This window comes from Haliotis rufescens, unplaced genomic scaffold, assembly GCF_023055435.1.
Source record: "Haliotis rufescens isolate VD_foot unplaced genomic scaffold, xgHalRufe1.0.p SCAF_4, whole genome shotgun sequence".
Taxonomy (NCBI): domain Eukaryota; kingdom Metazoa; phylum Mollusca; class Gastropoda; order Lepetellida; family Haliotidae; genus Haliotis; species Haliotis rufescens.
Genome location: NW_025964112.1, coordinates 35,833,853 through 35,851,762, shown reverse-complemented (window position 1 = coordinate 35,851,762; position 17,910 = coordinate 35,833,853). Strand labels below are relative to the sequence as shown.

General features: G+C 41.0%; 1 protein-coding gene across 4 annotated transcripts in view; it reads left to right on the top strand.

Moving 5' to 3' along the window:
* LOC124134713 overlaps positions 1-17,910 on the top strand; it is a 50,441-nt gene that overhangs the window by 14,454 nt on the left and 18,077 nt on the right. The window contains exons 1-2 of one of the 4 annotated variants that reach the window (XM_046499755.2): positions 70-2,709; positions 8,921-8,950. The exons of 1 other annotated variant lie outside the window; for it this stretch is intronic. In XM_046499755.2, the coding sequence (XP_046355711.1) occupies positions 2,567-2,709; positions 8,921-8,950 (173 nt within the window). In that variant the 5' untranslated portion in view covers positions 70-2,566. Of the gene's footprint in view, positions 1-69; positions 2,710-8,920; positions 8,951-17,910 lie in introns of those variants that run through there. 2 more of the 4 variants (XM_046499756.2, XM_048382492.1) reach the window with 2 other exon arrangements.

Sequence of the window (17,910 nt, the reverse complement as noted above, 5' to 3'; positions counted from 1 at the left end):
TGATCAAGCAATATTTGCAATCGATTGATTTTGATATTGATTGGTATCCTTGTCCGTAACCCGGATCATTGTTTGTACGTTGTAACGTCGAGCAAAGAGCACCCGTCAAGCGGCACACTGACATGTGACAGGCAGGGAAATCGACACGGTGAAATCGACATTTGTTCAGTTATTGATGCTTCCGAAGAACAGGTGCGAGTTTTGGGAGGAATGTATGTTTTTCCGTTGAAATTGATTTCGGATTTGGATTTCACGGTGAAAGTGACAACTGAAATGGATTATATTTAGAAAGTGACACGTGATTTGAGTATTGGAGCAGTGTGGAGTTTTATGAACGTGGTGGATTTTTCATACTCACAAAAAGAACATTGGAATTGGATTTAATACGAATATGGACGGATCACATTACAAAACCTAAACCAGTGTGCAGAAACTTCATGACATTACAATAGGAATAACAGTGTACATTTCAGTCAACGACACAAATGGATTTTATGTCGTTAAATGAAGAGGACGATCATGTAAATACGCGACATATGAGATCATTAATAGTTTCTTAGTCGAAAATGTGTTCATAAATGACGTAAAAGTTTGAAAGTATCTGGTTTTATATCATAGGAAAAGTACATACATTTATGTATCAGTGTATCCACTTACTGCATGTTCATTGATTTGTATGTTTAGCGACATTGATTACGTATTGAACAGTGAAAACACGTTTGAAAATGCCAGTGCAAAAAAAGTGACTCGGAAATCTATCACTTTAAAGCCAACAGATATGATTAAAAATGTCAATAGTGCTTCACATTCTGATAGTAAAGGCTATAAGTAGAGATCTAACGATAAAAGGATAAACCATAATCGGCTTTAGGGGGGTCCTTCTCCTTGAGATGGATGGTATGAAAACACACTGTGAAATCGACAACAGTAATAAATCAATTGGAACGAAATGCATTACAGTATAAAAAGACTATAACAGTTTGACGTGATTGAAATATACAATTTGTCTGTTTTATTAAATATAAAAGACTTTTAATTCTAGAAATCATACGTTGGATTGAATAGGTATAAATACAAGTGTTAGGGTATATTAAAGCATTGTGGCGCAGCAAAGATATATTATCAAAATGCGCAATTAATAGATGGGTAAAACACGATAAAATAGGTGTCATTTAGGGTTTTAGTCATGTCACAGTTAGACGTTTACATCGATAATTGAATTTACGTCAATGTCGTGTGCTAAGTCCTTTTGTAAGTGAAATCCTCGAGGTAATCCGACTGAAATGTTTGTTTGTGCAACAAACGCGGCGCCAAAGTATAATGCACTTCAAGTGCCATGTTTATTCGACAATCAATTCTGCAACAGCAATATGGTAATTTACAATCGATCTCGTCTTTATTAGACGCAGTGTGTTGAGTAATTTACAAAGAAACACAGGCCGAGCGTTAAAAGTCAAAGTCTATTCAAAGCAAGACAATAACTCTCTCAATCTGCTCGTGATTTAGAACATTACTCCACAAAAATGTCAAACCTCGACAAGCAGGGATAATTTATCACAGGATTAGTCGGTGTTCAGATTGAACACTGTGAGGCGAATCTGTATGACCATAGACGTTGCTACACTAGCATTTCATTTCATTTTGACATCAGCACTGACTGCATTGTTCGCAGAAGGGGTGAATAACAACGTGGCATATTTTTGTTAAGAGACAAAAGCGGAAAAAATAAACAATTGATTAACAACGTGTTTTTGACGAAACGCCTAGGCTATTATAGAAAGAAATTGACGTGCGAGCTTTATGAGGTATTGAAGAATAAATGATTTTGAACTTATTCGACTGTTCATATGTAACACCAAACTTGAACCCATCCATCGGCATTGTAATAGTGCCGCATGCCATTCAGTGGTGGTATCCCTGTATAGTGTTGGCTTGACATTTTCAAGGTGGATTTTGTTACACATTACGGCAGAAATCGACTGTAAAACAGCTCGGCCTAACAATATGTATGTTTTATCTAACAATACCAACACAGAAATTCCTTACATGACAGAATAAGTTACTGAGGGTAGAGTAGTCGACCGCTCCGTGTTGGCTGCTGCTACGAGTTGGCCAATACATCACGTGTAGAGACAAGTGCAGACACTGTTTTCGAGGACATCTTGTCTTGTCCGACTGGCATTCCTTTGTTCGTCATTTTAAGTCCCATCATTGCCCAGAAACAACCACAAACGTTTTCCTGTGAACTGAAGGGCAATTCAAACTCCCCAAGGGACATCACTCTGAATGGATTTAAAACAACCGGAAGTTATTCCCTGCCCTTGATCTGCGTATGCCTAATGAACAGCGAAGTCACGTGTAGACGTTAGTCACTTCAAGGGTGTTGGTGAAATTTGTGATACGCATTTTGGACCCAACGCTTGGCATACGTGGAGTCACACCCATTACTTCCACCGACTTGGTCGAGTCAGACATTCTAAAGAGACAGTGACACACCACCTATGCCACTTACTGCAGGAGCTGATCGTGTATTTCAAGAACAGTTTTAAAAACTTATCAAATCAGTATGAAGCTGATGGGATTTCCGGGCGATGCATTCGCCAAACTGGATAGAAAACCCAAGACCATGAAGAAAGACCTGTCTTGTTCCTTCAAAGAAGTACATCTTCCACCAATAACAGACAAGCGCAAAGTAGGGCGGCGGGGAAGGTAGGTTTAACATGTAGTGTTTGACTCTTAACAATAAGAGTTCCATACAAGGGGACGTAATCGGACTTACGGTAATAAAAACAAACATTGGATGAATATCAAAATGAGAGTGACAAACAGTAAGAAGTAGGGAGAAACCCGCACAACTAAGAGATATCATTTTGATTTTCAACCCTTCGCAGCCCAGCCTTCTCAAACATAGTGGGGTTTGACTGCGGGTGACCCAGTCGATGACGAAGCCGCAGTTCGATGAGAAGAGTTGCGTCCCCTAGGCTTGCTAGAATGCCGGTTCGCCGGCAAGTTTGTAGATTTGTCGTTGTCGTGGGTTTCACCCAAACAGTAAACGTCTAAATCCTGCATTTCCTTTCGCTACCAACTGCCACGTTGTTATTTATATAACTGCAATACTTTACAATGCAGCATTGACTTTAAGACCAACCCAATTTCCTACTTACGAGTATGCGTAGAGCATCTGTTTGAATGATAGTTGGTGGTTTAATTTGGCCATTTTTTGTTAATAATATAATGTATCACCGATGATATTGTATCTACTACTCTAATCTGCATAACGCATATCTCATATCTGTTGTACATTATTATCATTTGTTGCACGAAACACCGGGGATTATGGCGCAGGATTAGCTGATACTCCCGCACGCATCAATATATGTTTGTCTTGATGTCATGCGCACTGTTTGAGATGTCTTCGACGTCGGTGTTCATATGCATGGGTCAAGGCTATTCCACGGAAGGGGCGGTAGGCTCGATTATCTATGACGCGGAGACGTCGTAGCACATTGCGTTGACTGATGCGGCATCCTGCCGTTTCTGTCGCTGTGACAAACATGTTGCGCAAAGGCAAAGTGCGCAAGTAACGGTCATCCTGTGGCTTTGCCGCGCGCGGCCTGCCTGGTCTTGCCATGACCCGTGTACTGCTGGTCTGTCTGTAACGTTTAAACAGTCTGACGATGGTTATTCACGTCTACAGCTGAAGTTTCTTGCAATACGGGCGTGGTTGGTATTCATTTGCCGCATTTCGGACTGTCTCTGTGTGACGTGCAGTCAAATGGGGCGTATCTTTTGTGCTTGTTCATTACCCGTGATGTTTTATCAACAATCCATTGCAATTTCATACACATGCAATATTATGGCAACCCGAAAAAACCCCGTGTTTTTCACTTGCATCTTCCAAACTAACGAGTTCTGTTTTGTCACGTGTAGACGTTAGTCACTTCAAGGGTGTTGGTGAAATTTGTGATAGGCATTTGGAATCCAACGCTTGGCATACGTGGAGTCACACCCATTACTTCCACCGACTTGGTCCAGTCAGAGATTCTAAAGAGACAGTGACACACCACCTATGCCACTTACTGCAGGAGCTGATCGTTTTTTTAAGTACAGTTTTAAAAACTTATCAAATCAGTATGAGTGAGTGAGTGAGTATGGTTTTACGCCGCTTTTAGCACTATTCCAGCAATATCACGGCGGGGGACACCAGAAATGGGCTTCACACATTTTACCCACGTCGGGAATCGAACCCGGGTCTTCGGCGTGACGAGCGAACGCTTTAACCACGAGGCTACCCGACCGCCCCCAAATCAGTATGAAGCTGATGGGATTTCCGGGCCAAACTGGATAGAAAATCCAAGACCATGAAGAAAGACCTGTCTTGTTCCTTCAAAGAAGTACATCTTCCACTAATAACAGACAAGCGTTATATCAGTTTTCAGCCCCGTAACGTTTTAATAAGGTTTGTCATTGCTTGGTCAAATCCAATGTTAAGTGTATGCTTTCTTTTGCCCGGTAGTTTAGACTTGAGTTCTCTAATAGTACTTGTCTGTGGAGCACTAGATTAACGAGTTTTCATATTCGTATCGCCATAACAACGCGCATGTTGTGAGTGCGTTACACGTTTGTGACGTTAATTAGGATTGTTTCAAGCAATCGGTGTACGTTTTTTGCTAGGAAGTGACAACATCAAGTAAGCAGCTTGTGGTTTATACAAGTTTGCTTTATACAGGAGTGAGTATTGATTAACGCCGCTTTTAGCAATATTACAGCAATATCACGCCAGGGGACACAAGAACTGGGTTTCACACATTGTACCCATGTCGGGATTCGAACCCGGGTCTTTGGCGTGACGAGCGAACGCTTAAACCACTAGGCTACCCGACCGCCCTATACAGGTAGATGTTTACAAAACGCACTATGCGCCAGGTCAGCGCATAATGATAGTAGTGATGATGGTGATGCTGATGCCCCGGAGCACCTGTCCCAACCTCAGCTCGGCTGAGGGTGATACCTTCCTTCTTCCGCCTCTGGAACAAGGCTTATTGATGGAACCAAGGTCGCGTGACACGGATAAAGTCAGAAATAACGGTAATTAATGAGAAGTGACTTACTTTCACAGTTCGTTCAGGTTGGTTAACGGTAAAATACAATGCAATGGTGATGAAGATACAATAGGAATTATCCTCTTATAAGTACTGGCTGTTGAGTGATTCTAGACACATACATGTCATAGCTACATGGTATTTAGCCTCTGCAATTAAATGTTCATTCAGACAACGGTTGACCTAAATCGGTTGCTATGCCAACTAAAATGCAAAAACGATTATACCCAACCATCTGGACCCTACTCCATGACATCCAAGATGTACCAGCAATTTATTTTCAATAACGAGAAACCACTCTGGTTTCTTCCATTCATTCTCTCTCCAACGCGATGCCATTTATCTTCCCGGACTAATGCTATTAAAGCACACAAGTGATTTCATGTTTAAAATCAACTGTGAAGCTTTAGGGAAGTGGGGTTTATTGGAAGACGATCCTGGGGGTAATAGAGGGGATAGATAGTTATCTGGACCCCCCCCCCCAGGTTTTATCAGAACTGGTACTACTTGCCTGACAACTGTACACGAAGACAACATGCCTGGCGTGTAGATAATCTTGACAGCGGGATGATGATGTTTAGGAGGATTGTTGTTATCAATTTATTACCCTTTGACGTAGGGCGGGCACGTGTGGGGTACTATAATGGTGTTGAGGTGGTTAAATGTTCGCTACACAGTCCATCTATGGTTACGGTAAGGGTGACTAAGTGGGGTGTCAGTGAGTTTGGCTTAACGTCGATTTGAAGAGTGTTTCAGTTCTATCACGGCTGACGTGGGGAAACACCTGTGATGTGGGTATTAGACGCTCATTACCTTACCACCCAGGAGGATACTGCTGACAAACTTAGAAACATAACTATGGCGAACTGGGATTCGAACACACGATCATATGGTTCTGGTACGCCTAAGGGACGCAACTCTGCACATCGACTTGCACCGCCTCAGACGACTTGGCATCCCGTTCCCCCGAAACAGCTACTGTAGATTATATAGACGTAGAGATCTTGGGTTCGAATCCCAGATAATCGCCGATTATGACCTTTGGAATTGGTTTGACAGCCCCATACCGGTGTTCACTTCGGGTTTTCCTTTCACACCAAGCTGATACACTGTTCAAAGTGGCGCCAAGTCAGACTCATGCATCTCCTAGTGTTCTCTAAGTTCTCTAAGTTCTTGCGCTTACAAGCAGATGAACCCGACATCACGAGTATCCACTAACGCGAAATATCTCACTCACTCACTCACTCACTCACTATAAGGCCTTTACGTTAGATAACTTGTTACCAATACACGTGAGTTTTGATTTCGTAGTCACAGCGGTTTTAAACAATTGAATTCACTTTGACTGACGAGTACATGAAAATGCCAGCTACTAGCTGCGACCTGGCTGCTTTAGTATACAATCGTACCCGGCTTGCAATCACGGGTTCAGTACATAATAATGACCAGAACCTGACATCATTGTCGTGATATTGCTGTTTTCATTTATAGCGTTAAACACCATTCCAAAATATCATATAAAGTATTCATCATGAGGACTTCTGGGTAGAATGGGTCTCTTGTCCCAAAGGGTTACGTAAGGGCTGAATGGGGATCGGTTGGTACTGATATGTGATCCGGCCCACACACTGTCGGGAAAAAGAAAGTATTCACCCACGTTTGATAGTGGCTACAAATGAGACAAACACGAAATGGAATTCGATGGTGATGTATTTGATATGGGTATCATTGTTGTGTCTTGGACCTTACGTTTCCAATGTTTCGGCGACTGTTTTCAGCCAAGGAATGCGTGGTTTTTTAACGCCGCACTCAGCAATATTCCAGCTATATGACGGCGGTCTGTAAATAATCGAGTCTGGACCAGACAATTCCGTGATGGACATCATGAGCATCGATCCACGCAATTAAGATCGTTGACATGCATCAACTAAGTCATCGAGCCTGACCACCGGATCCCGTTAGTCTCTCATGCTGCTATAGACTGATTTTCCCGACACAGTATGATGTACAGGGTTGTGATGTGACGAGATCGACGATATATTGTTCGGGCCAAGTGGCAACCTTTGCAAATTTTAATGGACTAATAAAAATCTATTTTATTTGACTGTAAATTATTTATTGCATTATGTATATTTCTGTAGCAGTTCATGATTACCCGAATCAGACTCAGACAATGTCTCAGATCACTACAAGTCACTACAGGGGCTGTGGGGTAGTCCAGTGGCTAAAGTGTTTATTTATACTGCGCCAGATTCCATTCACCAAGTTAATGCTCATGGCGCTACATAGTGTTAGCAAGTAATGCTAATGAAAGGGGAGTAGAGTTGATGGTGTTGTCTGAAAAGGTGTGTTTTCCGATGAGCCTTAAAGGATGAAAGCGATGGCGACGGCTTAAGATCAGGTGGTAGTTTGTTCCATAGCGAGGAAGCGCAGAACTGGAAAGATCTCTGACCAAAGGTTTTAGACGGGTTTAAAGTGAGGATGTCACGGGTGTGTCAGTTTGGTCATGATACGTAAATATATCTAAACAGTAATGCCCCCGTGAAGATCCGGGTTAGAATTGGTCTTCGAAAACCCATGCTCTCCGTAAGAGGTGACCAACGGGATCGCTGATTTGGTTGATACATGTCATCGTATCCCAATTGCGTAGATCGATGCTCATGATGTCAATCACTGGATTGTATGGTCCAGACTCGATTGTTTACAGACCGTCGTCGTCTAGCTGGAATATTGCCGAGTGCGGCATTGAGCCACAGTCAAAGAAATCTCCGACTCTGGGTTAAACTGGGGTCACGAGAGGGTACTTAACTTTTAGAAATCCAATTATGTCGTGATTGAAATGCAGCTTGCTACTGCATTGTCTATAAATCATATGTACACAGGTTTGCCCTTACTTTATTGCTCTTGTTAATCAGATAAGGAGATTTACAGTGCGGATCGATTAAACCCACCACAGTGTGTGTTGCTGGAGTGCCACATAATACGTTTGTGATTTATGGGGTTCAGCGGGACAATGTTAGCCACTCCGTCCAACATGTTGTGCTTACTTAATGTAATGTTCTCTGGTTATGTTCTGATAGTTTTTTAGGAGGGTACGCAATTTTCAACAATGTAAATTTTTTGGGGATTAATATTTAAATAATACTTTATTTTTTTATCGCCCCAAGAATTTTAACTGCTTGTAGAATCTTAATTGTCTAAAACTATCATTCGTTTCAAAATAGCTAAGTTCTCTAATCAAAGAGCCCTATATATCTAACTTGCAGCGTGTAAAATACTTTCTGATTATTAATTCGCGTATTTAAGGTTTATACTTAATGGGTGTAACATCATTACCATACGTTCTGTAGAGTTTTCTTCATAAGGTATAATTAACAAATATGGATTAAATATCATTACATTCATGATAAAATCTTGTTTTGGATTAAATGAATGTATTATTACTTTCACGATAAAATCTTGTTTTGGATTAAATGGATATATAATTACTTTCATTTTGAAATCTTATTTTGGATTTATAGAAAATCTGACCTGAGTGTCTTTTGATATCAAATATATCAACGAGTGTTGATTTCATTGCAGCAATAACTACAATGTAGATATCGCTTGATCTTACCCAAGCAATATATCCTGTGGGAGCCAGTTTTGGATGATAAAATGTATATATCATTACTTTCATGGTGAGATCTTGTTTTACAACGTAAGCTAATTATTATATCAAATGAATGTTCTTACTATAATAATGAATTAAAAGAATTCATATATTCGAATGTATTAATGTCATTTCTATCATGTGTGTTTCGCTGCCTTGGTTGTAGACAAAAGCCCAAGACAGTCATTCGGAAAAGGTAAGACTGTGAGATTAACGCAGCCTCGTTTGATCGCTGTGTGTGTTGGGTTGTTTGGCTAACAGGTGCTCGCTATGATGATAATACAAGCTTATAATGTACATTCATACTATAACATCTGAATAAATTGCTGATACTGCATATTTGATCTAAACTCCGTATTATGCGATTGTATCAATTGCTAATGTAATATTTTTATGATATGATAATGTTATGTATCTATATTCATGATATATGCATGATCAATTCATATACGTCACATTAAATGATGGGATTGTCCATTAGTAATTTGTGTTGTTTTCTAGCTGTGTTGGGTCTTTATACTTATGAGAAAAATATTACAATTTACTTTTACAGTTTGGTCTATGTGTGTACGTGTGTCCACAATGACATTTGATTTAATAACAGAATAACAGTAATGTACGCATCGGTAAATACCCATGCCCAGCCTCAATGCCAGTTATACATCTCTGTACTTAACAGACATATTCGCGAACACCTGGTCTCATCGCTGATTATCAGGGATCCATTTATATAATTTATACCGCTTTTTTACTGTTACGCTTAATAGAATCTGCTTCGACGGATAATCGCGACGAGTTATTCTCTGGCGTCAATTCTTTTTGAATTATATACGGTACAAAGAGGGCGATTGATGCGTTTCCAGTTTTCTCTCCCAGATAGTTTGCTTCAAGTACTTCAAACATTAAGTTATATGTTTGTTTGTTGTTTAACGTCGCGCTTAGGCCTATTCCAGCTGTATGACGGCGGTCTGTAAATAATCGAGTCTGGACCTGACAATCCAGTGATCGGCATCATGAGCATCGATCTACACAATTTAATACGCTGACATTCATCAACCAAATCAGCGAGCCCGACCACCCGGTTCTGTTAGTCTCCTCTCACGGCAGGCATGGGTTGCTGAAGACAAATCGTACATGGATACGGTTTGTCAGTTTCCAGGAGGCAATAACCGCTTCGTTTAGAACTAGATTGGAACTGAATATACCATGGAGCATAATCTCTCCTTAAAAGTGAATAGACCTATTTACATGTGATTCAGCATCTTAAATCTCATTTCGTAATTTCACAATAAACAATTTGTATTATTTCTAAAAACAGTATCCAAAAGCTGGAATCAATCTACTTTTCTCCATAACTCAAACAATCTAAAAAAAACTGGCAGCCATCGTAAAATTAAGATGGCCGCAAGTTACATCCGGTATTGCCAGACAGTGTTTAAAGGACATGACAGGAAATAGCAATCACCCATTGCCCAAAGAATATAACCTGATGTTATCTGATGTCCTTGACGAGAAAATAATTGGTTCACTAAATAAATCATTTTAAGAGGAGAACGCATTGATCCCTTTTGGGAAACACTTAACGACGTGCATATCCTGCAATAAGGTGGGTAGTTGTAGTTAGCGTTATTTTGCATTTATGGACATTTCTTATTTTATATTAACGAAATGTATTTGTGGTAAACTGTTTAAATGCATCACAGTTCGTGCTTTGGAACTCTTTTGGGATCAGATTATATTCTCAGCACCTCATTGAAAGAGGCGACTAAATTGAATCTGTAACTTGTTTCGTGGCAACTCACCACGGTGAAAATGGTTAGACTCACTGGATTGGCTGGCCAAACACGAGTGGATATATTGCCATGATGTAACTCAATCGTTAGTGTACTGTAAGAGGTGGACCGAGGACGGGTTCCTTTTAACAAATTGCCCAATAAAATAATACTTTGTATGCATTCACGTTCATTATGACACGTACTCCGGCACCCTTACCAGCCCTCACACTCCCACAACCAACACATTTGAAGTTACTCCTTTTAATTATGGTTCCGCCTCTGACTACTCATTACCCAAAAGAATTGATTGAATAATCATAGTCACCCCACGAAGAGGGTAAATGGCTCTTGCATATGTTCACCTCAATATAATTGTACATGCTAACATTTATGGACATACACTTGCATTTACCCTCATCCCACCGCAGACACACCCTCAGCCCCCCCCCCCCCACCCCCCCCCCCCCACCCCACCCCCCCCCCCCCCACCCCCCACCCCATCCCCACACCAACACCAATTAGGTATTATAGGCTAATGAAGTTGGTCGGTCGATGCCCACGAACACCACACAACACAGCAATTACATGGACACCCTGCTGATGACGAACATTAACACCTTTGAGCTTTTGTGCTGACGGTCTTATATCTTGAAATATCACAGTATTGGTTCCAAACATCATTAAACTGTGGTGAACTCTGTTTGACCACTGGCCACTCAGTTGGCTATGACACGTGTGCGCAGAATATCTGCCATGCTATTAACAGGTATTATCATCGTACGTCAAGGCACGTCATCGAAACTTTTTTATAACCTTTGTGTTCGTGGAGTTGTTGACAGAAATATTCTTGATAAGTAAAACAATATTTGCTTTATGAGATAAAGATCAATTGGACTTGTGATAAAAAATCGTGATTATGCCATTCAATATATTTATAAATGATATAGCCAAAATGTAATCGTGTATGCCATACGCAGTTTCGAATAAATCATGACTTAAAATCCCTTGCTTTGAAACTCTCTTTTTTGTGCATTGATTTTTACAATTGTTCTTATTGTTTCTGTTGTTCACTGACAGTGAGTTATACCACTCAAAAGAGTTAAGAGCCACCCCATTTTTTCGTATAACTGCAGTTAATCTGTCATGGCATAACTTGTAGGAATCGGGTGGTCTTTAACTTTGCTCGAGTAGTATATTTAGGATTTACGCTGCTTTCGCGCTGCGTTTAGTTTTATTTCAGCCATAAGACGGCTTTTGATTATACCTTGAAACGTGTACACATAACCATGTTTATTTATATGTAAGAATGTATAATTTAACCCAGTATAACCACTTATGTATGCTGCTAACAGAAGCATCATCTCAATTTGACTGGAAATACACAAACATCTCATCGATCGCAATCGTGATCGATCAGACGGTTTTTTTATTGAACAGTACACACACACACACACACACACACACACACACACACACACACACACACACACACACACACACACACACACTAACACTAACACTAACACTAACACTAATACTAACACTAACACACACACTAATACACTAACACTAGCACACACTAAAACACTAAAAGTAACACAAAAAATAAAACACAAACACACACCACCACAACTTGGATCCTTTATCTGCACGATACTCTTGCAACAGAACGGTCAATATAAACCTGGCGAAATATCGTGTCCATTGCTAATATCTGAAGAAACAAACAGTGTGTATATAATCCAGGGGTTATCTTCAGAGGCTAACGTTTTCCACTTCAATAAGAAACGACTAGCCACCGATAATTGCATCCTAAATCTCCCTTAGCGTCTCTGATTGACCGTACTGAGTCACGGTATTTTAATGATTTTGTATTCCTTTGCAAGTATCTGCAATTAAGGTCGTCTTATTGATTAAATATAAAGGATTGGTACTGCCAAAAGTAAATCATATGTCATTGTTCTCTGTGTAGGACTACTGCAGTGTAACATGTGTCATTGTTCTCTGTGTAGGACTGCTGCAGTGTAACATATGTCATTGTTCTCTGTGTAGGACTACTGCAGTGTAACATATGTCATTGTTCTCTGTGTAGGACTACTGCAGTGTAACATATGTCATTGTTCTCTGTGTAGGACTGCTGCAGTATAACATATGTCATTGTTCTCTGTGTAGGACTACTGCAGTGTAACATATGTCATTGTTCTCTGTGTAGGACTACTGCAGTGTAACATATGTCATTGTTTTCTGTGTAGGACTACTGCAGTGTAACATATGTCATTGTTCTATGTGTAGGACTACTGCAGTGTAACATATGTCCTGGTTCTCTGTGTAGGACTACTGCAGTGTAACATATGTCATTGTTCTCTGTGTAGGACTGCTGCAGTGTAACATATGTCATTGTTCTCTGTGTAGGACTACTGAAGTGTAACATATGTCATTGTTCTCTGTGTAGGACTACTGCAGTGTAACATATGTCATTGTTCTCTGTGTAGGACTACTGCAGTGTAACATATGTCATTGTTCTCTGTGTAGGACTACTGCAGTGTAACATATGTCATTGTTCTCTGTGTAGGACTACTGCAGTGTAACATGTGTCATTGTTCTCTGTGTAGGACTGCTGCAGTGTAACATATGTCATTGTTCTATGTGTAGGACTACTGCAGTGTAACATATGTCCTGGTTCTCTGTGTAGGACTACTGCAGTGTAACATATGTCATTGTTCTCTGTGTAGGACTGCTGCAGTGTAACATATGTCATTGTTCTCTGTGTAGGACTACTGAAGTGTAACATATGTCATTGTTCTCTGTGTAGGACTACTGCAGTGTAACATATGTCATTGTTCTCTGTGTAGGACTACTGCAGTGTAACATATGTCATTGTTCTCTGTGTAGGACTACTGCAGTGTAACATATGTCATTGTTCTCTGTGTAGGACTACTGCAGTGTAACATGTGTCATTGTTCTCTGTGTAGGACTGCTGCAGTGTAACATATGTCATTGTTCTCTGTGTAGGACTACTGCAGTGTAACATATGTCATTGTTCTCTGTGTAGGACTACTGCAGTGTAACATATGTCATTGTTCTCTGTGTAGGACTACTGCAGTGTAACATATGTCATTGTTCTCTGTGTAGGACTACTGCAGTGTAACATATGTCATTGTTCTCTGTGTAGGACTACCGCAGTGTAACATATGTCATTGTTCTCTGTGTAGGACTACTGCAGTGTAACATATGTCATTGTTCTCTGTGTAGGACTACTGCAGTGTAACATATGACATTGTTCTCTGTGTAGGACTGCTGCAGCATAACATATATCATTGTTCTCTGTGTAGGACTGCTGCAGTATAACATATGTCATTGTTCTCTGTGTAGGACTGCTGCAGTATAACATATGTCATTGTTCTCTGTGTAGGACTGCTGCAGTATAACATATGTCATTGTTCTCTGTGAAGGACTACTGCAGTGCAACATATGTCATTGTTCTCTGTATATAGGACGGCTACAGTATGGCATGTGTCCTTGTTCCCTGTCTATAGGACTGCTAAAGTATGACATATGTCCTAGTTCTCTGTGTGTAGGACGGCTACAGTATGGCATGTGTCCTTGTTCCCTGTCTATAGGACTGCTAAAGTATGACATATGTCCTGGTTCTCTGTGTGTAGGACGGCTACAGTATAACATGTGTCCTGGTTCCCTGTGTGTAGGACGGCTACAGTATAACATATGTCCTGGTTCTCTGTGTATAGGACGGCTACAGTATGACATATGTCCTGGTTCTCTGTGTGTATGACTGATACAGTATAACATATGTCCTAGTTCTCTGTGTGTAAGACTGCTACAGTATAACATATGTCCTGGTTCTCTGTGTATAGGACTGCAACAGTATAACATATGTCCTGGTTCCCTGTGTGTAGGACGGCTACAGTATAACATTTGTCCTGGTTCTCTGTGTATAGGACGGCTACGGTATGACATATGTCCTGGTTCTCTGTGTGTATGACTGATACAGTATAACATATGTCCTAGTTCTCTGTGTGTAAGACTGCTACAGTATGACATATGTCCTGGTTCTCTGTGTATAGGACTGCAACAGTATAACATATGTCCTGGTTCCCTGTGTGTAGGACGGCTACAGTATAACATTTGTCCTGGTTCTCTGTGTATAGGACGGCTACAGTATGACATATGTCCTGGTTCTCTGTGTGTATGACTGATACAGTATAACATATGTCCTGGTTCTCTGTGTGTAAGACTGCTACAGTATGACATATGTCCTGGTTCCCTGTGTGTAGGACTGCTGCAGTATAACATATGTCCTGGTTCCCTGTGTGTAGGACGGCTACAGTATAACATTTGTCCTGGTTCTCTGTGTATAGGACTGCAACAGTATAACATATGTCCTGGTTCCCTGTGTGTAGGACGGCTACAGTATAACATTTGTCCTGGTTCTCTGTGTATAGGACGGCTACAGTATGACATATGTCCTGGTTCTCTGTGTGTAAGACTGCTACAGTATGACATATGTCCTGGTTCTCTGTGTATAGGACGGCTACAGTATAACATGTGTCCTGGTTCTCTGTATGTAGGACTGCTACAGTATGACATATGTCCTGGTTCTCTGTATGTATGACTGATACAGTATAACATATGTCCTGGTTCTCTGTGTGTAAGACTGCTACAGTATGACATATGTCCTGGTTCTCTGTGTATAGGACTGCAACAGTATAACATATGTCCTGGTTCCCTGTGTGTAGGACGGCTACAGTATAACATTTGTCCTGGTTCTCTGTGTATAGGACGGCTACAGTATGACATATGTCCTGGTTCTCTGTGTGTAAGACTGCTACAGTATGACATATGTCCTGGTTCTCTGTGTATAGGATGGCTACAGTATGACATATGTCCTGGTTCTCTGTGTGTATGACTGATACAGTATAACATATGTCCTGGTTCTCTGTGTGTAAGACTGCTACAGTATGACATATGTCCTGGTTCTCTGTATGTAGGACTGCTACAGTATGACATATGTCCTGGTTCTCTGTGTGTATGACTGATACAGTATAACATATGTCCTGGTTCTCTGTGTGTAAGACTGCTACAGTATGACATATGTCCTGGTTCTCTGTGTATAGGACTGCAACAGTATAACATGTGTCCTGGTTCCCTGTGTGTAGGACGGCTACAGTATAACATTTGTCCTGGTTCTCTGTGTATAGGACGGCTACAGTATAACATATGTCCTGGTTCTCTGTGTGTATGACTGATACAGTATAACATATGTCCTGGTTCTCTGTGTGTAAGACTGCTACAGTATGACATATGTCCTGGTTCCCTGTGTGTAGGACGGCTACAGTATAACATTTGTCCTTGTTCTCTGTGTATAGGACGGCTACAGTATGACATATGTCCTGGTTCTCTGTGTGTATGACTGATACAGTATAACATATGTCCTGGTTCTCTGTGTGTAAGACTGCTACAGTATGACATATGTCCTGGTTCTCTGTGTATAGGACGGCTACAGTATGGCATGTGTCCTGGTTCTCTGTGTAAAGGACGGCTACAGTATAACATGTGTCCTGGTCCCTGTGTATAGGACTGCTACAGTATAACATATGTCCTGGTTCTCTGTGTGTAGGATTGCTACAGTATAACATATGTCCTGGTTCTCTGTGTATAGGACTGCTACAGTATAACATATGTCCTGGTTCTCTGTGTGTAGGACTGCTACAGTATAACATATGTCCTGGTTCTCTGTGTATAGGACTGCTACAGTATGACATATGTCCTGGTTCTCTGTGTATAGGACGGCTACAGTATAACATGTGTCCTGGTTCTCTGTGTGTAGGACTGCTACAGTATAACATATGTCCTGGTTCTCTGTGTATAGGACGGTTACAGTATGGCATATGTCATTGTTCTCTGTGTATAGGACTGCTAAAGTATGACATATGTCCTAGTTCTCTGTGTATAGGACGGCTTCAGTATAACATGTGTCCTGGTTTTCTGTGTAGGACTGCTACAGTATGACATGTGTCCTGGTTCTCTGTGTATAGGACGGCTACAGTATAACATGTGTCCTGGTTCTCTGTGTATAGGACGGCTACAGTATGACATATGTCCTGGTTCTCTGTGTATAGGACTGCTACGGTATGACATATGTCCTGGTTCTCTGTGTATAGGACGGCTACAGTATAACATGTGTCCTGGTTCTCTGTGTATAGGACGGCTACAGTATAACATATGTCCTGGTTCTCTGTGTATAGGACGGCTACAGTATAACATATGTCCTGGTTCTCTGTATGTAGGACTGCTACAGTATGACATATGTCCTGGTTCTCTGTGTATAGGACGGCTACAGTATAACATATGTCCTGGTTCTCTGTGTATAGGACGGCTACAGTATAACATATGTCCTGGTTCTCTGTGTATAGGACGGCTACAGTATGACATATGTCCTGGTTCTCTGTGTATAGGACTGCTACAGTATGGCAATTGTCCTGGTTCTCTGTGTATAGGACTGCAACAGTATAACATATGTCCTGGTTCTCTGTGTATAGGACGGCTACAGTATAACATATGTCCTGGTTCTCTGTGTATAGGACGGCTACAGTATAACATATGTCCTGGTTCTCTGTGTATAGGACTGCTACAGTATGACATATGTCCTGGTTCTCTGTGTATAGGACTGCAACAGTATAACATATGTCCTGGTTCTCTGTGTATAGGACGGCTACAGTATAACATATGTCCTGGTTCTCTGTGTATAGGACGGCTACAGTATGGCAATTGTCCTGGTTCTCTGTGTATAGGACTGCAACAGTATAACATATGTCCTGGTTCTCTGTGTAAAGGACGGCTACAGTATAACATATGTCCTGGTTCTCTGTGTATAGGACGGCTACAGTATGACATATGTCCTGGTTCTCTGTGTATAGGACTGCTACAGTATGACATATGTCCTGGTTCTCTGTGTATAGGACTGCAACAGTATAACATATGTCCTGGTTCTCTGTGTATAGGACGGCTACAGTATAACATATGTCCTGGTTCTCTGTGTATAGGACGGCTACAGTATGACATATGTCCTGGTTCTCTGTGTATAGGACTGCTACAGTATGGCAATTGTCCTGGTTCTCTGTATGTAGGACTGCTACAGTATGACATGTGTCCTGGTTCTCTGTGTGTAGGACTGCTACAGTATAACATTTGTCCTGGTTCTCTCTATGTAGGACGGCTACAGTGCGACATATGTCCTAGTTATCTGTGTATAGGACTGCTACAGTATGGCATGTGTCCTGGTTCTCTGTATGTAGGACAGCTACAGTGCGACATATGTCCTAGTTATCTGTGTGTAGGACTGCTACAGTATGACATATGTCCT